At 58.0% G+C, this 22,083-nt stretch overlaps 3 protein-coding genes across 3 annotated transcripts; all 3 read left to right on the forward strand.

Moving 5' to 3' along the window:
• Positions 1-358: 358 nt before the first annotated feature.
• On the forward strand, positions 359-1,702 carry JKF63_04596 (uncharacterized protein; the record flags this gene model as incomplete). The annotated part of the gene is made up of 1 exon (XM_067900579.1): positions 359-1,702. One exon carries the CDS (start codon positions 359-361, stop codon positions 1,700-1,702), a length of 1,344 nt encoding a protein of 447 aa, XP_067756600.1.
• A 1,377-nt stretch (positions 1,703-3,079) lies between these two features.
• Positions 3,080-6,598, forward strand: JKF63_04597 (uncharacterized protein; the record flags this gene model as incomplete). The annotated part of the gene is made up of 1 exon (XM_067900580.1): positions 3,080-6,598. One exon carries the CDS (start codon positions 3,080-3,082, stop codon positions 6,596-6,598), a length of 3,519 nt encoding a protein of 1,172 aa, XP_067756601.1.
• Positions 6,599-7,711: 1,113 nt separating this feature from the next.
• On the forward strand, positions 7,712-21,832 carry JKF63_04598 (uncharacterized protein; the record flags this gene model as incomplete). The annotated part of the gene is made up of 1 exon (XM_067900581.1): positions 7,712-21,832. The coding sequence occupies one exon, from the start codon at positions 7,712-7,714 to the stop codon at positions 21,830-21,832; it is 14,121 nt and encodes a 4,706-aa protein (XP_067756602.1).
• Between the last annotated feature and the right edge of the window lie 251 nt (positions 21,833-22,083).

The following is a 22,083-nucleotide window of genomic DNA, read 5'->3' on the forward strand; positions in this document are numbered from 1 at the left end:
CTAGGAGCCGCAGCTTTAGTCAAGGGCAGACCAAGGCAGGCATACACTCACACACACACACACACACACAGTGACACGCTCTGGAGTGATAACACACGTGGACTTTAGCGCTACTCTCCCGTGCGCATAGAGGGAGGGGAGCTCTCTTTTTTTTTTTGCGTGTGAAGCAAGCGAAAGACGAGCAAGCCAACAACGTCATCGACAAAGCGTAGTCCTGGAACGAAGGTGTAAGAGTCCCAGTAAAAGCAGCAGTGAACCCTGTGAACCTGTTAGGCAGTGTTTTCACCTGCAAAAAAAAGTGTCAGACCCCCCCCCGTCCCCCTTCTCCCTCCGCCTACCCCGGTGTCCTGGTTCCCGTATGCCTCGTGAAATTATCACCATCCAAGCCGGTCAGTGCGGCAACCAGGTAGGTAGCGAGTTCTGGCGCCAACTCTGCCTCGAACACGGTATCCGACTGGATGGCGTCGTGGAGCCGTACGCCGTTGGTGGCGAAGATCGGAAAGACGTATTTTTTTATCAAGCCGATGACGATCACTACGTGCCACGCGCGTTACTCGTAGACCTCGAGCCGCGCGTCATCAATGCGGTGCAGCGAGGCTCGATGCAGAAGCTGTTCAACACCGAGAACATCTTCATTCACAAGGAAGGTGGTGGCGCTGGTAATAACTGGTCTCACGGCTACGAGCTTGGTGATCAGGTGCAGGAGACGCTCTTCGACATGATTGAGCGAGAGGCCGAGAACAGTGACAGCCTCGAGGGTTTTGTTCTTACACACTCCATTGCAGGCGGGACGGGTAGCGGCATGGGCAGTTATCTTCTCGAGAACTTGAATGATAAATTCCCAAAGAAGCTCATCCAAACGTACAGCGTCTTTCCTAACCAGTCGCGCGGCGGCGATAGCGACGTAATTGTTCAGCCGTACAACAGTCTTCTAGCTGTGAAGCGGCTGACGCTGCACGCTGACTGCGTCGTCGTCCTCGACAACACCGCGCTCAACCGCATCGTGACCGATAACCTCCACATCGCCTCCCCCACTGTTGAGCAGATGAACGGGCTTGTCAGCACCGTGATGGCCGCCTCGACCGCTACGCTGCGCTACCCGGGGTACATGAATAACGACTTGATGAGCATGTTGGCCTCGCTCATCCCCACGCCGCGGTGTCATTTTGTCTGCACCGGCTACACCCCTACGACTCTCGACACCTCCAATATACAGTCCTCGGTACGCAAAACGTCTGTGCATGATGTGATGCGTCGGCTGCTGATGCCGAAGAACATGATGGTGTCGACATCCATGAAGAGTGGCTGCTACATCTCTCTTCTAAACCTCATCCAGGGCGACGTCGACCCAGCGCAGGTGCACCGCTCCCTAGAACGCATTCGCGAGCGGTCGCCAAAGTTTATCCCATGGGGGCCGGCCTCAATCCAGGTGATCCTCTCGAAGAAGTCTCCATATGTGGACACGCGGCATCGAGTAAGCGGTCTCGTAATGGCAAACCATACGAGTATCCACACCCTCTTCCACCGCACGCTGAAGCAGTTTGATATGCTCTTTGGCCGCGGCGTCTTCCTCGATCAGTATCGCAAATATGGCCCAACCAAGGATAGCCTCGATGAGTTCAGCGACGCGAGGGACGTCGTGGAGAGTTTGGTGGCGGAATACAAAGCGTGTGAGAGCTCCGACTACATCCGCAATTTTTGACCACTGGGGAGGTGGGGGGGGGAGATGTAAAACACCCTCGTCTCGGTGCCTGTCTTTTTTTCCCTCCTGCGTCGCGGTCCCCTTCCCTGACTTACTTTTGTGTCTCCCGGGGGGGGGGGGGTTCTACTGGGGAGAGTCTGCATAGCGTCACATCCACTCGTCTCCTTCTCCCGAGGGCACGCACACTTCTTTACAGCCATCAGTCCTCTCGTTTTGCCCATGTGCGTGTGGTTCTCGATGCCGTTCTGTTGTTGACTCCTTTAAGGGCTCCTCCCTTTTTCGCCCTTCCCAATTTATACGTTTTGAAAATTTTCTGTCGCTCTTGAAATGTCATAGACGATATGGATAACAATGATGGGGGTTCTGGCGGTGGTGTGCGATCACTCACCAACGCCCACCTGCGTCCCCCTGCCCCCCCCCTCCCCCCTTCACACTAAGTTTCTCTCTGCCGCTTACTCAGGGTGTGTGGATGGGTGGATGGGTGGGTGGGCTGAGGCGCCTGAGGGGAGGTGCCTCATGCAAAGCTTATACACACATTCATAGGTGAACAGAAGTAGCCTGCAATGTGGATGTGCATTTGGATCAAGGCACCCTTGAGAAACGCACACACGATTGCGCTCTCGTCAGAAAACGTTCTCGGGAGACCGTGTGTATATTCACTTATATAGACGCGGGGAGAGGGGGGGGGGAGTCGATGCCGATGTCCTTTCCCGCTGTTTCTTCCCTTCCTGCTTGGCTTATTAATGACTGCTTAGGCCGGCATATCCCACTCACTCCCGCCCGCTTGCTTTGCCCCGCCCTGACTCTCTCTCTCAAAAGTGCGTATACCTACCTGAGCACATGCATTCACTGGATTCCTCCTTTTTCCCTCCTCTCCCCCCCCCCCTCCCCCTTTCACGGTCTGCCTTCCCTAACCCATAACCCCGTCCTATACAACCCAAGGACACGAGGAGGCCCACTGTTGGTTGCCGTCAGTGTACGCGTAAGTCTAGATGCACGTCTAAATATATACACCCCCGCAAGTACACCCCCGCTCACGTCGAGGTGTGTGGCCAGCACACTCCTCCTCCTCCTCCTCCCCCCCTTCTCGCACAAGAAGAGGGCTTTTCATTTCTTTGGCTTAGCTGCCAGCGCCAGCGGTGCTCGAGTGGCTTCTCGGGTGTACACAACTCATCACTGAGCGCCGTGTTCCCCCCCCCTCCCCTCCCCCCCTCTCTAATTCTTCTTTGTTTCCATACACGCGCGACGACTAGAGACCCACGTGGCGATAGACTCAATGCATCTTAAGAGTGGCATACACGCACACATTAGATACACATATATCTTTTCTCAGCAAGGCATTTGATAGACAGGGTACGGGGGGGCGACGGCTGGCTCATGTCGGCCCTGTCTGCCGGAGCAAACCTTGCTGCGATACAGGAGCTGAAAGATCTTTTCTGCACTGCGGACCACGCCCACACGGGACTCCTCTCGTACAGCGAGTTTGCCTACCTCATCCTACGCAGTGGAGGGACACAGGAGCAGGTGGATGCCCTAATTGAGCAGTTTGCCGCGCCCCCGCGTGCAAAGCGGATGGTGTGCTATGCTGCACTCCTTGACCAGCTGTACGATTCCATAGAGGCGATTGCAGACGCACGTCGCCTCGCCAAGGACAGCAGTGCGATACACAAGTCAGACCCACTACGAAGGGCATCCTCTCTCGACCGCACCCCCTCCATGCCGCCCAATGATACGTCTGACCACTCTCCATCGCCGATTCCTCCGGGACCGGCCCGTTCCGCGCCGCCGTCGTGGAGCGCTCGACTCCGGTCAATCGATGGGGACGGGTATACCACTTCTGCTTCTCTGGCGTCTCGCGGTGCCAGTGGCGTGCATCTGTATGACCCTCGTCCTGCTGCCTCATCCCCCCCTCCCCTGGGAAGATCGGTCACTCACCCCGGCGCCAGCGGCAGCGGAACCACCATCCGTGTCTCGCGGGCGTCGTCTACTGAAGCCTGCGCCACATACAACATCAACTTCAAACGCCCGCTTCGCAGCCAGTCCTCTCCCTGCTCCTCGCGGTTTGTCGAGTCTGCACTCCGCGTTGCTCATGCGACGGCCTCTCTGCCACCTGAGCAGCAGCGACTCCATCGCGCATCGTCGTGGACTGACAGACGGGTCAGCGTTTCCGCGTCCAGATCGAAAAGCCACAGCGATGTGCACGGTGCAAAATCGGTGCCGCGCTACACAACAGGTACTCCTCACTACCCCTCTGACCCGACACCGCTGGACACCGTGCACCGTCGTCGTGAGAGTTCTATAGAGCGCATGACCCGCGTGGCAGCCGAGGTGTCTTCCCACGGCAGACCACAGCCCCATTTGGGTACAGAGGACGGTACCGGTGCAGGAGAAAAACACGAGGTTGAAAGGAAGCGTGGTTCAAGCTCGAATCGTGTATTGCCTGACACACCGCCCTCCGCGTCGTCATGGTCGTCTCCCGCATCCTCGCTGCATCCTGCGACCTCGAATGGTGCCATTCGCACTGCGGCGCCGCAAGTGAAACGCACGAACTCCTCCTCCTTTGAAAGTCGCCCGAGTAAATCTCCGCTGCGCAGCCAAGATCACATTGCACACAGCACTGAGTGTGGCTCCATCGCAGCAGTACCACTTCTGTCGCTGCGGGACATCTTTCGGCGCTACCTGGCACCGCTCTCGTCCCGTGATGGAACCGTGCTGCTGAGCGAGTTTTGGGGGGCTCTGGCGACGCGTGGGGTGGAGGTGCACCCGTTAGAGCTGGACGCTGTGGCGGAGTCGCTTGAGCTGAGGGCTGCACCAGTGGACGTTGAACACCATGACAATTCGCCCCACCACCACAGCCTCAACACAAACTCCAACGGCAGCTCAAGGACGTCGGCCTCCACCGTGGCACGTATGCGTAGTGATTTGCCACATACTCGGTCATTGATCAATGCCCTGGACCCGGACCGCGCGGATGCTTCTCCGGCGACGGCCAATAGATCCACCACCGTGATCACCGGCAGCGCGGATCGAGTACTGAACCTCGTCGATTTCTGTGTACTGGTTTCTCGCTTGCGTCCGGTGCTCATTCAGCGCATTCGAAGTGCCAGCGTCTGGGAAACGACTCCATCGATCGGAGCAGCCGAGGTGCCGCAAAGCCGTCAGCCCCCGCACGGCAGCGCTCCGATTGATGCCCGCGGGACTCCGGACGCCGATGACGGGGACAGTGAGGGTGGCGCCAGCATTGCAGACGTGACGGTGTCACCCATGACTTCAGCCACAGCCGCCTCGGCGACGCCGAAGAGCATCGCATCCTCGCTGAGTCCGACACCGAACGCCTCTGCGCATCAGTGTCTTCAACGGCGTCGCCCATGGGATGCGGCTATAGCGCGAAGCGCTGCGGCCTTGACATCGTCGTCCGCGGCGGCGCCGCCGCCGCCGCCCACCGCTCGCCAGCTCTCGAAGGATCGCCAGTTTTTTGTCGAGTACGCGCGATGTGCACCACGTAGGGATCGGGGGCGGCAAGCGAAATGCGACGGTCGCCGTGCCTGTGGCGGTTATGCACCACCGACTGCCGCCTCCCAACAGCGACGCAGGGGACTGCGAACAACACCGTCGGTCAGGACAGCAGTCCCACACCGCCCCAAGGTGCCTGTGCGGCACAGTGGCGTGCGCGATAGTGACCACCAGCAGCCCCCCAACAGCGCCGCTTGTTCGCCGTCCATCACGCCATCGGGTGGCTCGTGGAGCCCGAATTCACCCGATGAGCGCCAAACTCCGAAGCGACCCCAACTGCACCGCGGCCACGTCGGGCGCGCAGAGTTGGGTGCCGGCGTCGCCCTCCGTCATCATGGAGGGACCTTCACACCTTCGCCGACGGCGGCAGTGCCTCGGCTGTCGCCGGCGTCCACATCACTGTCGTCGCCAGAGTTGAAGGACCACAGGGAGCCGTCTGCCTCGCGACTGGCGCCGCGTGTTCTGGAGACGCTTCAATACACCGCTCTGGCGCTGCTGCGCCGATGTGCAGAAATCGACTGTCAGCGCACGGGGCGCATTCCACCGAGTGCGTGGCTGCGTGTGCTGCAAGATGCCTCTCCCGCCTTGACACACACAGAGCAGCTCCGTGTACACGAATGGATTCAAACCAGAGGGCATGGGTCAGCCGACGGTGACGACTACCGGGCGATCGTGGAGGACATGCTGACAGAAGCAAACCTGGACTCTCTTAGCCCCGCCTCTGGGGTGAAGCGCACTGGCGTGTGGCGCGACAAGAAGGCTGCATCCCCTTCACCGCACCACGCTCGCGCAGCTACAAGGCAACACATTCCTCAAGAGCAAGGCTCCGCTTCTAGGACGTCGGTGTCACCGAAGTTGACCACGACAGATGCTTCTTCAGCATTCTCGCACCGAGCAGCGACACCACGCGCTGCCGTACCCCGCGGGCCACGTAGTGGTGTACCCGCGTCTGCACAAGTGGACACTCCAGTAAGGGCCAAGGCACTTGACAAGGACGCAGAGCGGCAGCTGGCGCACGAACTGAGGACCGCCTGTGGTGGCGACACGGAGGCGCTGCTGGAGTACTTCCGTGCCTTCGACAAACGCGACACGGGATTTGTCAACGAACACGTCTGGCGAGCCAGTTTGGAGGAGCTTTTCCGACGGACCGAAGAAAGGGATGCACCGGCGTGGGTTGTGAGCGAGTGTATGCGCCTCTCGCGTCTGCCGCTGGAGACCTCGTTAGTTCCGTCGTCGTCGTCGCAGCTCGGCAGCCGATCGCCAGCCTCCTCTTCCCTGTCCGCGGCGCGTGCATTCTCGTCGCGGGTATCCCCAGCAATGCGGCGCACGCTGTGTTCGTACCGTTACGTCTTGGAGAGACTCGGCTTGCTTGCAATGGGGTGAAGGAAAGTGCTGCCACTGCGCTGCCTCCTCCATCTTCGATCTTGGGTGTATCCCGGCGCTCATGTTGGTGGGATCTCTCTCCCTCTCCCCCCTCCTCTCCTCCCCTCTCGTGTGGCGTATCCCAATTGCAGCGCTGGGCAGGCTTTCCACAGTTCGCTCATTCATTCCAACGACGAAAATAATAAAAGAATAACAGCTTTCAGAGAGGGCCGCGAGGACATCGGTCATCACGCACACTATGACAAGCGAGTGAGAATGGCCCCATCCAGGAACCGCGAGCATGCGGGTGTTGTATGCACCTCGTTCTTTACTCTGTCCACCACAGGAGACGAGCTACTGACTTCTCTCTCCCCCTCTCTCGAGCGTGCATGTGGGCACCCGTGCCGACAGGAAGGCAGCTATGCATGCTCAAGCTTGATACGTGTGCTTTAAAGCTGGATTACTTTTACTTCTTCACATCTTCTCCACTTCCTCCGTCTCGTCGCACACTCGCTCATGCGCGCGCGCGCACACACACACATACACAACTGGCATTTTGCACTGGTGGATGCATAACGCACTTGCCAATTTCGTGACGTACCGTCGCCACTTTTACTCCCATCGCCATACACCGACTCATCAACTCCCCCTAAATCATATATTTTTGTCTTGCTCTGGGGGGGCCCAGCAGTTAAGTAACGGTGTTGTGTATTCTCAACCCTGCCTCTATAGTTTATATATACACACCTACAACGAGCCTTTTCTTACGATCTCCGGCCGCCCACGTCCTTCACTTCCTCCACCTCTAGAGCTTCTCAGCGACACCGTCCTTTGCTCCCCTGTTAGCAGCATCCGTGTGCGCGTGTGCGATCGGCGGTGTTACAACACTTTTTTTTTTCGTTGTCTTCTCTGCCTTGTCACTACTCGCACACACCCTCACGGGTTGTGTCGCGGTTATAAAGGGCCGAGAGAGAGAGAGCGGCGAATCCCCTCCCCCCACCTCCCCTTCTCCCACACACACACACATACACACACAGACCACCACAGGGACTCACCCCCATTCCTGCAGCACCGTTGTGACTGCCTCTTTTTTTTTTCTTTGGCTCCGTTTGACTCTCGGATACGCAAGCAACGATGGGGGATACACAAGTGATTACACTGAATGAGATGGCTGGTCAGCCAGGTGAGGCGGCCGAGATGAACCGCTTTGTTCGCTCTGACATACGACATCACTATGTCTTTTCACGCCTGAAAGACTTCCTCTCTGGTGGCGACGCTGTCAAGTCTGACGAGCTGATGCGTCAGCTGGACCGCAACTTCACAGACGGCTCATCGAATTTCATGACAGTTCATGATCTGCTCCAGGGCACCGGCGCCAATACGCTGTTGTTCACATATCAACCAGCAAGTGGTGCAGCTGCTGCGGATGGTGTGGCAGCCCCCTCTGCTGCAGCGGACACTAAAGGGGCAAGCGGGGGTAACGCTGGCGTGGGTACGGCTGCCGCCAACGAGGACGTGCTACAGGTGTTGGACCCTTCCAAGGGCTTCATTCACCACATCACAAAGCGCTTTGTCTACCTCTCACGCGCTGACAACGGCAAACCGATCAACAACAAGGATGTGGCGCAGGTGGTGCAGGAGCTGTCGATGGGTGTCATGCAAGCCAACGTGCTCACCAGTTACGAGCACCTGCTGACGGAGGTGTACACGCCGCTGTTAAACCGGATGCGGAACTGGGGCAGGAATACGGTGGATGAGAGAAATCAGTTCATTGTGAACCTTATGCAGTACGCGGACCGTGTGAATGAGCTGCAGCAACTGAAAGACGACACAGCAGCTCTGGTGCCGGTGAGCCAGACAACGTGGAAGCAGCTGCGAAGTGGCGGTGTCAGTAAGCGCGGAGGCGCGAGCGACATGTCGGTGGTGGACAACGTTGCGCAGTGCGTGGAAAAGTGGATACAGGCAGTAAACGAAGCCGTGGAGCAGGTACCGAACTACGAGGCGGAGCTGCAGGACGAACGCGCCGGCCCGAAGACGGAGAAGGAGCTGTGGAAGGTGCGGCTCGCGAAGCTGCACCTGCTTGAGGAGCAGCTGCAGCGAGTCTCAGCTGCCCAGGCGGTGCAGTATCTTCGCGAGGCGCGCAACCCAATTGTGGCGCAGTGGACTGAGATGGACGCAAACTTGACCGAGGCGCTAGCCGAGGCGCAGGAGAATGTCAAGTACCTGCAATCCTTGGACACCTACTTCGATGTACTCTATTCCTCCAACCTGCAGCGTATCATGACAATTATGCCAACTCTCATCACGAACATTCGTATGATGTACACCATCGCCCGCTACTACCCCACTCGCGAGCACATGACGGCGCTCTTCTTTAAGGTAACGAATGAAATTGTGCTGGCGTGCAAGCGCGCCATCAACCCGTCCGGGACACGCTCGCGCATCTGGGACATGACACATGACGTTGTCTCGCTGCAGGACCTGATCAGTCGCCTGCAGGCGAGCGCCAAATTGAACGAGGTGTACATTCATGAGTACCGCAAGGCCCAGGAATACTTTGTCGTCAACGGCTCTGCGAGCAGCGGCGGCCGTCTCTTCGATTTTGACGAGCTGCGTTTTCTCGGTCACTTCAACCTCTTTGCCAAGCGCGTGGACAAACTCATTACAGTATTTCGCAAAGTGGAGCAGTTCCGTCTGCTCAAGAGCTTCAACGTGGATCAGATGGCCAGTCTGCTGCCCCGCTTTGACGAGTACCTTGGCCACCTCCGTGGTAAGACGACAGACATTCTCGACGTGCACGACAACAACAAGTTTGATGTAGAGTTCAAGATTTTCGAGAGCCGGCTCTCAGAGCTAGAGACGTCGATGCAGGTCGCCATCAACTCTTCCTTCGAGAACATCACATCCACCGACAATGCGCTGCTGCTGCTGCTGAAGTACCAAAAAATTCTCCAGTCTGAGACGTTTGCGGCAGACCTGGAGTCGAAGTACCTCGTCATCTTTCACAGCTACGGCCTGGAGCTGGAGAAGGATCAAAAGACCTATGAGCGGTACAAGGAGGATCCGCCGATGGCGCGGAACATGACACCGGTCGCCGGCGCCATCAGCTGGTCTCGCCAGCTTCTACGTCACATCAAGCAACCGATGGACAAGTTCAAGACGAATAGCACCATCATGGCAAACACGAAGGACAGCAAGAAGGTGATCCGGACATACAACAAGGTGTCGATCGCTCTGCTAGAGTTTGAGGCGATTTGGTTGGACTCATGGAAGCGTTCTATTGAGTCGAGCAAGGCGGGCATGAACGCGACCCTGCTCGTGCGCCACGAAGGTCGCCTGTTCGTCAACTTTGACAGCGAGATCGATCAGCTGATCAAGGAGACTCGCTCGTTAATGCTACTCGGCGACATCGAAGCACCAGCGGCCGCCAAATCGTTGCTCATGCAGGAGCAAAAGCTGAAGGTCTTCTACAACGAGCTCACATTCCTCGTGAAGGAGTACGAGCGCGTCATTGGCTGTCCGGGCGAGCACGGTCGCTGCGCCATCATCGGCATTACGCGTCCTCTTCTGCAGCCAGCCATCGAGCGGCTCGACGCGATCATTCGCCCCGGCGAGACAACGCTGACGTGGACTTCAATGAACGTCGACACATACCTGGAGCGCGTGCGCGACGCCATCAGCGAGCTCGATCACCTGGTGAGCAAAGTAAACGAGACCGTGCTGCACCGTATTCAGTCGAACCTCAAGGCGGTGTCGTCGACATTGCTGGTGAACCTCTTCGAGGAGCACATCTCGCTGGACCAGTTCGTGCAACTGCAAGAGCGCCACCTCCGCCAGCAGTGCGAGATGATGAACGTCAAGAACCGTGAGGTCCAGAGCGCCGTCGACGACATCGTGGAGCTGATTGTGCGCCATGTTATGGCGCATGCGCAGCCAGGTGTCATGGGCACCAGCGTTACCGCCGGTAGTGAAACGGCACCGAAGGCGGTGGTGCCCGTGAGGGATGTCGATGCGTTCGCAGTCACCACCACATCGATGGATAGCGCTACCCAGGAGAAGGTGCGGGTGCTGAAGGGACACTTCCACCGCCTCATGTTCAAGGCCATTCTCACCTGCACTACGCGGTCGCTGAACCTGCTGAAGAAGCGCGTCGGCACGCGCAACCGCGTCGCCTTCCTCTTCTCCGAGGCGCCTCTGTTCGACGCGGATGTCCAGCTGCTGAGCGCGGAGCCGTACCTCTTCCTGAGCCCCTCGCTGGATGAGGTTCAGCTGACAATCAACCAGTGTGCGACGGCAGTGCTGTCGTGCAGCAAGTACATGACGCGCTGGACCTACTTCAACGAAGAGAGTGCGAGCTTCTACGAGGAGATAGCGTGTAACAAGGAAGTGGTGAAGGTGGTGCTGCTGCTCACCGGTAGCGTCCATGGGCTCAAAAAGCAGGTCATGGAGTATCTCGGCCACTTCCGCAAATACGAGGCCATCTGGAAGGAGGACAAGGATGAGGCCTACGAGGAGTTTCTTCGCCGAAACCCGACGCTTGAAGACTACGAGGCGAAGCTGGGCGAGTACGTGGCGCTGGAAGAGGAGGTGAAAGGACTGACCCCGTGCTTCAACGTCGGTAGCCTTGCCCTGCAAAACAAGCCGCTACAGCTGGAGTTGCTGCAGCGCATTAGTGACTGGAAGGAAGTTTACATCACCAAACTTTACGCCCAGGCGCAGCGCCAGCTCGACGAGCTCACCTTCAAGATGGAGGAGGAGGCACACCAACTGCAAATGCCGATCCCAGACCAAGACAAGCTAGAGGACCTGCGCGTGCTCATGAACACCCTACGCGAAATCCGTGATCGTGAGTCCGTCGTGGAGTTCCAGTTTCTGCCGGTGCAGCAGTCGTACGCTCTCCTGCAGCGCTACACGTCAATCATCCCGAAGGAGGAAACGGACCGTGTCGAGGATCTGCGCATCAAGTGGCGGAAGCTGCACAAGGCAGCGCAGATGCGGACCGACGACATCAACAACATGCAGCACGGCTTTAAGAAGGGCCTGACCCAAGAAGTGCAGAAGTTCGGTGCTGAGGTGGTCGCGTTCCGCAACGACTACGACGCGAACGGGCCGATGGTGGAGGGTCTGTCGCCGCAGGAAGCGATGGAGCGACTGAAGCGGTTCCAGCGCCAGTTCGACGACAAGTATCGGAAGTGGATGACGTACATGGCTGGTGAGGAGCTCTTTGGGTTGCCTGTACACAAGTATCCCGAATTGGTAAAGACCAAGAAGGAGCTCGAGCTGCTAGACAAGCTCTACACACTCTACATCAACGTGCTGCAGAAGGTGAACGGTTACAATGACATCCTCTGGTGTGACCTCAACTTCGACGCCGTGTGCGAAGAAGTCAGCGTGTTTGTCAGCCAGTGCAGGCGTCTGCCCAAGTCGCTGCGCGACTGGGACGCGTACGTGGAGCTGAAGACAATCCTGGACAACTTCATGGAGCTGCAGCCCGTCATTCAGGAGTTGAAGAGTCCGGCAGTGGTGGAGCGGCACTGGCAAGAAATTATGAAGGTGTCTGGCCACAAGTGGCGCACTGACCCGGACTTGTTTAAGTTGCAGGACCTCGTAGATGCGCAACTACTGAATGTTGTGGATGAGGTGGTAGACATTGCATCGTCCTCAGCGCGCGAGGCAGAGATTGAGGCGAAGTTTCGTGTGCAGGAGTCTATCTGGAAAGACCAGGAGCTGCACTTCAGCGAGTTCAAGCACCGTGGCCCGATCATTCTCAAGGGCGACGACACTTCCGCCACCCGCGAAGGGCTGGAAGAGTCTTCACTGGCGGTCAACTCGATGCTCTCTTCCCGGTACTGCGCCTTCATGCGTGAGAATATTCAGGGATTCCTGCAGAAGCTGGTGAAGGTGAGTGAAACGATCACACTCTGGACGGAGGTGCAGTTCACATGGCAGTACCTTGAGGCTGTGTTCGCCGGTGGTGACATTATGAAGCAGCTGCCACAGGAGGCGAAGCGCTTTGCCATGATCGACAAACAGTGGCAGAAGATCATGAACAAGGCCAATGAAACACCGAACGTGCTCGTTTTCTGCTATGAGAACGAGCTGCTGCAGAGCCTGCCAACTCTGAAGGAGCAGCTGGATGAGTGCCAGCGAAAACTCTCCCTCTACCTGGAGCAGAAGCGCAACCTCTTCCCACGCTTCTACTTTGTGTCGGACACCGTGCTTCTGGAGATTCTCTCGCAGGCGAGCGACCCGCAGTCGATTCAGCCGCACTTGGCCTCCATCTTCGATGGTCTGTCCGCCGTGACATTTGAGCGCGTGAAGCCAAAGACGGCTGGCGTGGTGCCCTACTACCAGGTTGTGGAAATGATCTCGGGCGAAGGACAGGTGCTGACCATGCACGAACCCGTCCCGTGCGTCGGCAACGTCGAGGACTGGCTAACGCGTCTCTGCACCGGCATGACAGACACGGTGCGCGAGGTGGTGAAGGCCAGTGTGACGGAGCTGCCGACACTGCTCAACAACACAAGCTACCTGGGTACAATCATCGACCGTTATCCTGCGCAGGTGGCGCTGCTTATGCTGCAGCTCTTTTGGACAGCCGATGTGACGGACTGCATCCACCGCGGCGCGATGCGGGCGCGCGGCAAGGAGGCCGTTTCTGCTCGCTCGAAGTGTGATTCCGTCAAGAACTACCTGGTGAACGTCACCACATCGCCGGAGCTGGAGAGGAAGCCGCTGCGAATGCGTACCAATATCGAGACACTCATCACAATCCAGGTGCACCAGCAGGAGGTCTTCATGGATTTGCAGAAGGCCAGCATCAAGGACATAACACATTTTGACTGGCTCAAACAGGCTCGCTTCTACTACCGCCCAGAGCGGGATGCCACCATCATCTCCATCGCCGACTCCGACACGGAGTACTGCAACGAGTACCTTGGCGTCAAGGAGCGTCTCGTCATCACGCCGCTGACAGATCGATGCTACATTACCCTGTCGCAGGCGCTGGCTATGTACATGGGTGGCGCGCCAGCTGGCCCGGCCGGTACCGGCAAAACGGAGACGACAAAGGATCTCGCACGCACGTACGGAAAGTTTTGCGTTGTCTTCAATTGCTCTGATCAGCTAGATCGCCACGCCATGGGCAAGATTATTCGTGGTCTGTCGCAGGCGAATGCGTGGGGCTGCTTCGATGAGTTCAACCGTATCGACCTCCCTGTGCTGTCTGTCGTGGCGCAGCAGGTGAGTTGCGTTCTACAGGCTCTGAAGCAGCACAAGGAGAAGTTCATTTTCATTGACGGGCAGGTGACGGACTTGATGCCCGGCGTCGGGTTCTTCATCACCATGAACCCCGGTTACGCCGGTCGTCAAGAGCTACCGGAGAACCTGAAGATTCTCTTCCGTGGTGTGACCATGATGGTGCCCGATCGGCAGACCATCATGAAGGTGAAGCTTGCCTCCCAAGGCTACAGCCAAGATGAACTGCTCAGCAAAAAGTTTTTCATTCTGTATAAACTCTGCGAAGAGCAGCTGTCGAAGCAGCGGCACTACGACTTTGGGCTTCGCAACATTCTGTCGGTGCTGCGCACGGCCGGCGCGACCCTGCGCCGAAGCCCCGGGAAGGACGAGGAAGAGCTTTTTATGCGCACCCTGCGTGACATGAACCTGTCGAAGCTTGTGTTTGAGGACATTGACCTGTTCGACTCGCTGCTGCGTGACATGTTCCCTGGCCGTCAGTTCGTGAAGGGCACGCACCCGGAGATCGAGACAGAGCTGAGAAAGGTGGTGGAGGAGAAGGGTCTCATCTACTGGACACCGTGGGTCAGCAAGGTGCTGCAGCTGTACGAGACGAAGCTGGTGCGGCACGGCATCATGGTTGTGGGCCCTGCCATATGCGGCAAGACCCAGTGCTACGACGCCATTACCGATACACTGTCGCGCACGACAGTGCCGCACCAGCAGCTGCGCATGAACCCCAAGGCCATCACGGCACCACAGATGTTTGGCCGCGTAGACGTGGCGGGCGACTGGCACGATGGCGTTTTCTCGTCTCTGTGGCGCCAGGCGGTGCGGAATGCGAAGAAAAAGAACATCTGGATCGTGTGCGATGGCCCGGTGGATGCCATTTGGATCGAGAACCTGAACACCGTCTTGGATGACAACAAGCTGCTGACGCTGGCGAACGGCGACCGCATTCAAATGAGCGACACCATGAAGTGCTGTTTTGAGGTGGAGAACTTGGCGAACGCGTCCCCGGCTACCGTCTCGCGCGCCGGTATTGTGTACATCTCGGACGTTATTCTAGGCTGGATGCCAATCCTGGAGTCGCGCTTGCGCGCCACGATGAACGTCGACGGGCAGGTGCTACCCCGTGACGTTGTGAAGCCCTGCCAGCCACAGCTGGCCGAGAAGCTGCTCTCCATATTCCTTCCCGTCGACCCGGAGACGAACACAGTGCCTGAGAACTGCATCACGAACAAAATTGCCGAGTTTTACAACCGCGAGTGCACGGTAGTGATGCGCACGTCTGTGGCCCACCTCGTCGAGAACGCGTTCCATCTCGCTGTTGCCCTCGGCGACGAGGTCGGCGACGGCGTCGCTGTATCGCAGCAGCTGGCCGAGAAGATCTTCTGGTTCTCCATCTCGTGGGCATTCGGTGGTACTCTGGAGCTACAGGACCGAAAGAAGTTCGACCAGTTCGTGCGCAGCAAGTTCTCAGCGCTGCCGGCATCTACGGAGGGTCAAATCTTTGACTTCTCGCTGAACTGCAAAACCGGGGACTGGGAGCCGTGGTCGAAATACCTCGAGGAGTGGCGGTACCCGGGCGATGACCGGCTGGACTTCTCTTCACTTTTCATTCCAACGGCCGACTCGGTGCGCCTGCACTACCTCGCCAAGTGCAACTTCCTGCAGAACCGCCCGACGCTCTTCATTGGTGTCAGCGGTACCGCTAAGACGGTGACGGTGGAGCAGTTCCTCGCAGGCATCAAGGCCCAGGATGACCAGAGTAACTTCCGTAAGGTGAACTTCTCCTCCATGACGCTGCCGCAAAACTTTTACAACACGCTGGAGGACATGACCGAGAAGAAAATGGGGTCGAACTACGGGCCGAAGAACTGCGAACGCCTCACCGTCTTCATCGACGATATCAACATGCCGGAGATCAACGAGTGGGGTGACCAAATCACCAACGAGATTGTGCGCCAGGTGGTGGAAATGACTCAAGTGTACGACCTCAGCAAGCCTGGCATGCGTCGCGAGTTCAAGGGGCTGGTCTTTATGGCCGCCATGTCACACCCGGCCGGCGGCAAGAACGACATTCCCAATAGACTGAAGCGGCATTTCACGGTGCTGAACATGCCGCTGCCGGAGGAAGCGAACATCCAGCAAATATTCGGCACCCTCTTCGAGGGCCGCTTCTGCAACGACAACTACGTCTCGGGCGTGCAGGATATCGCGCGCATGCTGACGAAGATGTCCATCAACTTCTGGGAAATGATTGGTAAGCGCATGCTACCGACCCCAGACAAGTTCCACTACTTCTTCAACCTGCGCGACCTCTCACGGATCACGCAGGGCATCATGCTTGCGGGTATGCACTCCGACCCCGACCGACCGGAGAAGCGTGCGCAGAGCAAGCCGTGGGAGACCATCGCCGATGCCGTGACCCTGCTGCGTGTGTGGAAGCACGAGTGCGCGCGAGTGTTTAGCGACAAACTGAACAGCGTCAGCGACAAGCGCTGGTTCGATGAGAATATCCAGAACTGCCTCCAGGAACATTTGTCGGCAACTCCGTACAAGGACTTGGCGGAGCAGGTGCGGGATCCGGTGTACATGGCGAACTTCATGCGCGATCCGGTCATGGACCCCGAAACCGGCGAGCAGATTGAGCCGCCGCCGCGCATTTACGAGGTGGTGCCATCGATGGAATCTGTCCTGGGGCGCCTGATCAGTGCGATGCAACTCCACAACGAGACCCCGGCTGGTCGTGTGAAGAAGCTAAATCTGGTCCTCTTCGAGGCTGCACTGAAGAACGTATGCCGTATCTCGCGCGGTCTCTCTTTGCCGCGCGGAAACCTCCTCCTCGTCGGCGTCGGCGGCAGCGGCAAGCAATCCCTGGCCCGCCTCGCCGCCTTCGTGAATGGGCACGACTACGCCACACTCACGATCTCGAAGGGCTTCGGCGTCAACCAGCTCTTCGACGCAATTCGTGAGCAGTACATCAGCGCCGCGACCAAGAAACCCGTTACCATGCTCTTTACCGACAACGACATCAAGCAGGAGGTGTTCCTCGAGTACATCAACTCCTTCTTGTCGAACGGTGAGATCGCCGGTCTGTTCGCTAGCGACCAGCGCGACTCAGCCATCAACGACGTCCGCCCAATCATGAAGAAGGATCCGTACGCGAAGTTCGAGGATATGTCGGAGTCGCTGTGGAAGTATTTTATTAGCCGCGTGCGGGAGCGGCTGCACTTTGTGCTTTGCTTCTCGCCAGTCGGGGACCGCTTCCGCACGCGGGCGCGCAAGTTCCCGGCGTTGATCTCGTCGTGCATCATCAACTGGTTCTTCCCGTGGCCGAAGCAAGCCCTCTTGGATGTCTCCTCGCGCACAATCCAGAACTTTGAAATGGCGACAGAGGACAAGCACAAGAAGGCACTGGTGGAGCTGATGGCAGAGATTCACGTGCTGATGCTCGAGCGATCCGAAGAGTACCTCGCCCGCTACCGCCGCTCTGTGTACAGCACACCCAAATCGTACCTCAGCTTCATCGAGAGCTACACGAGCGTGTACACGAAGAAGTTCAACGAGCTCAACGATGAGGCCAAGAAGATCAACAACGGTCTCAAGAAGTTGCACCAGGCCGCTGAGGATGTCCGAGTGATGCGAACACAACTCCAGGAGAAGGAGGTACTGCTGAGCGACAAGCGCAAGGAGACGGAGGCCCTGGTCAAGGAAATCGAAGTGCGGACAGGTGAGGCAGAGAAAAAGCGGGCTGAGGTGGAGCTCGTAAAAGAAGCGGTGGCGCACGACGCTGCGATCGTCGCGCACGGTGAGGCAGAGGCCAAGAAGGATCTGGAAGCGGCGGAGCCCGCGCTGATCGAGGCCATCGAGTCGCTCAACTCCATCACGTCGGCGGACTTCGTGACTCTGAAGAAGTTGGCAAACCCACCGGCGCTCATCAAGCGAATTTTTGACGCCGTCTCCATCTTGCTTCACCGCCCACTGCAGGTCCCCGGTAGCGAACTCGTGAAGGGCGCGCTGTGGATCACGGACTCGTGGGACTTCTCCGGTCGTCAGCTAGCCTCCGATACCAGCACGCTTGACGTGCTCAAGAACTTTGGTGAGACCAAGAAAGACTTGATCAATGAGGAGACGTGCGAGCTGCTGCTGCCGTACCTGTGGATGGACGGCTTCACTGCCGACGCGGCGCGCAAGGCGTGCGGTAACGTTGCTGGTTTGTGCACGTGGGTGAGTAGCATGTACAAGTATATCAACATCGCGAAGGAGGTGGCCCCGAAAAAGGAGGCGCTACGCATCGCTACGATCCAGCTGCGTGCTGCCAATAAGAAGAAGGAGGAGCAGGAAGAAGAGCTGGCGCGGGTGACGGCCGAGGTGCAGGCGTACAACTCGCAGCTGGCCGACGAGAATGCGAAGAAGCAGGCCCTCGAGGAGGATGCCAACCGGACAAAGCAGCGCATGGACAGCGCTAATGGTCTCATCGACGCCCTCTCCGGCGAGCGTGAGCGGTGGACGCAGCAAAGCAACGAGTTCAAGACGCTCATTGACCGCCTCGTCGGGGATGTGGCCCTCAGCTGTGCCTTCATCTCGTACTGTGGCCCCTTCAACTCCGAGTTCCGTAACCAACTCCTCTACGATTACTTCTACCCGAAGTGCAAGCAGCTGAACATCCCCGTCACGCCAGACCTTAACATCGTCAAGTTTCTCGTGGACGAGACTACGATTGCGGACTGGCAGCTGGAGGGACTTCCGGCGGATAGCCACTCCGTCCAGAACGCCATCATGATCACGACGAGCTCCAAATACCCGCTAATGATTGACCCGCAGGGGCAAGCTCTGAACTGGGTGCGCAAGCGCACGGAGAACCAGCAAAATAGGGTGGTGCAGATGAACGACCGCACGTTCTCGAACAGTTTGCAGGAGCAGCTCGATCATGGTTGCCCGCTCATTGTGGAGAACACCCCAGAGGAGGTGGACACGATGCTAGATCCCGTCCTGGAGCGGCAGGTGGTGCGCAGCGGCAAGACGTTGCTCGTGAAAATCAATGGCGAGGACATGACGTACAATGAAAAGTTTTCATTGTTCATGACAACGAAACTGCCGAACCCAAGTTTCACGCCGGAGCTGTTCGCCAAGTGCCTCGTGATCGACTTCACTGTCACGATGGAGGGTCTGGAGCAGCAGTTGTTGTCGCAGGTTGTGAGCCGTGAAAAGGCAGAGCTGAACGAGGAGAGTGCGAAGCTGTCGGAGGACATCAACAGCAATGAGAAGCGCCGCAAGAACCTCGAGGACCGCCTATTGAAACAGCTTAGTGAGTCAACGGGCAACCTGATCGACGATGTAGAGCTGATCAGTACGCTGCAGGAAACGAAAGATGCTTCGGCAGAGATTGCCGAGAAGTTGGCAACTGCCATGGAAACAAAGAAGCGCATCGCCGGCGCCCGCGAGGAGTACCGCCCGGTGGCGTCTCGCGGCGCTGTCCTCTACTTCCTGGTCGTGCAGATGTCGCTGGTGAATCACATGTATCAAACATCCCTCCTCCAGTTCAACGGCATCTTTGACAGCTCGATCCTGAAGTCGGAGCACCACCCCGTTACAACAAAGCGTATCCAGTGCATCATCGATCACTTCACCCTCTCTGTCTTCAAGTACGTCATCCGCATGCTCTTCTCAAAGCACAAGCTGCTGTTTGTGTTGCTTTTGGCATGTAAGATTGAAATGAAAGCTGGCCGACTCGACCCCGTCGCCTTCGAGGCGCTGTTGAAGGGCGGCGGTGGCGTCCAGGTCGACCGCGCGAAGCCGTTCAACTGGCTGAAGGACAAGGCGTGGGCTAATGTGATGGCCATCGCACAACAGGTTCCACGTATCTTCAAGCAGCTGCCGGACCTGATTACGCGCAACGAGCAGCAGTGGCGGCCGTATATCGAATCAGACGGCATGGAGATGCTGCCGGTGCCGGATATCAATGAGAAGATAGATCCATTTGAGCGCCTCTTGCTTGTGCGCGCGCTGCGAGAGGATCGAACAATGTTGGCCGCCACGCAGTACATTGCCACCTCTCTGGGCAAGGTGTTCGCCGAGCCGCAGCAGCTGGAGCTGGTAGACGTGGTGGAGGAGACGACGGGGCTGTCACCCATCGTGTTCTTACTGTCACAGGGTAGCGATCCAACAACCCTCATCGAGGCGAGCGCCAAAAAGCTCAAGAAGAAGATCTATCCGATCTCCATGGGACAGGGGCAGGAGGAGGCGGCCATGAATATTGTGACGTCCGCTTGGCAGAACGGCGACTGGGCCCTCTTGCAAAACTGTCACCTCGGTCTGCCGTTTCTCTTGCAACTGGAGGAGCGGCTGCGTGTCCAGATGATGCCGCCTCAATCGGGTGAAAAGAAGGCGGAGATCCACGAGGAGGCACGCATCTGGGTCACGTCGGAGCCGCACCCCTCTGTTCCTATCGGACTGCTGCAGATGTCTATCAAGCTCACCAATGAGCCTCCCCAAGGTATCAAGGCAGGTTTGATTCGCACATACTCGTGGATGTCGCAGGACTACCTTGAGATGTTCCGCCGGCCTGAGTGGCGACCGATGCTCTTTGCGCAATGCTTCCTGCACTCCGTCGTTGTGGAGCGGCGCAAGTTCGGTCCGATCGGTTTTAGTGTGCCCTACGAATTCAATCAGGGCGACTGGACGGCTTCGGTGCAGTTCTTGATCAACCACATGACAACCATTGGTGAGCAACTGCGCAATCCGGTGAACCGTGATACGGTGTGCTACATGGTTGCGGACATCCAGTATGGCGGCCGCATCACTGACAACAACGACCGCGCCCTCTTCAAGGCCATCACGGAGTTCCTGTACGACATGCATCTCACCAACCCAGACAGGTGCAAGGATGGCAAGGAGATGACGGAGTTCTACCCCGGCTACGGTATTCCCCTCTTCGACGACATCAAGAAGCACCGTGATTTCATCAGGGATACGTACCCCGACGTCGACACCCCGGAGGTGTTCCAGATGCACCCGAACCAAGACATCACCTACCGTACTCGGCAAGCGCAGGAGGTGCTTGCCACCATCCTCGACGTGCAGCCACGCGGTGCCTCCATCACTGGCGGTGTGACGCGTGAAGATAAAGTTATCGCTATGGCAGACAACTACCTCAAGCTGCTACCCAGCGACTGGACAGTGGACCGCAAGGCGAACATCGGCGATCGTCAGCCACTCTCCATCTTCGCTAGTCAAGAAATTGACCGCCTGAGTGTGACCATCCGTACAGTGCGCAGGACCTGCCAGGACCTCAAATTGGCCGTGGCTGGCACCATCATTCTTACCCCGGTGCTGCAGGACGCTCTCAACTCCCTGTATGACGCGCGTGTGCCGGTGGCGTGGGTGGCAGTGGGGTGGCCATCGCCGAACATCTCGCTCTGGATCGCCGAGCTTGTGCGCCGCTACGAGCAACTGAACTCGTGGGCCTGCAACGGCCGCCCGCCGGTATACTGGCTACCTGGGTTCTTTAACCCGCAGGGTTTCCTCACCTCGGTGCGACAGGAAATCACGCGCAGCCACGCCAACGAAGCGGTGCCTTGGGCGCTGGACAAGGTCGAGACCCGCACGGAGATACGCAGCTCCGAGTACCGCCCAGGGCAAGAAGCGAAGGCTGACGATCTGCGCACCGAGAAGGGCGAGGTGGTGGTCTATGGCCTCTACCTCGAGGGTGCCATGTGGGATCGCGTGAACAAGCGACTCAAGGACCCTCTGCCTGGCGATCTCTACCGCGAACTGCCCATGATGCTTATCTCCGCCCACAACAAGGATGCACCACAGCAGGCGCAGGTGCAGCCGGTGAAGCCCGGGGCGGTGAAGGAAAAGAAGACGAAGCAGGAGTACTACCGATGCCCTGTGTACAAGTACCCCACGCGTGCCGACATCAACTGGATCTTCGATGTGCGTCTGCCTGTTGCCGAGGATGACGCGTACTGGCGCATGCGTGGCGTTGCGCTGCTCGGTACCACGGACTAGAGAAGTTGTCCTGTGAAGAATGCAGGAGGACAGGGGGGAGAGGGAAGTACATTTTCTCTTGGTGACTCGTGCGTGCCCCTTGGGCGCTTGTACACGGGCTTTTTTCCAGCTCATTTCGTCTGCGCTTCAACGTTGTCCTCGCTGCTGCCGCCTCGGTCCGCCTCCCTCCCTCCCCCCTCCCCCTTTTTTTTGCTCTCTTCCAGGACGTTTTCCTGCGGGGAGGAGGGAGGGGAGGGAGGGGGGGGGTTGGA

This window comes from Porcisia hertigi, chromosome 25 (genome assembly GCF_017918235.1).
Source record: "Porcisia hertigi strain C119 chromosome 25, whole genome shotgun sequence".
In the NCBI taxonomy this organism is placed as follows: domain Eukaryota; phylum Euglenozoa; class Kinetoplastea; order Trypanosomatida; family Trypanosomatidae; genus Porcisia; species Porcisia hertigi.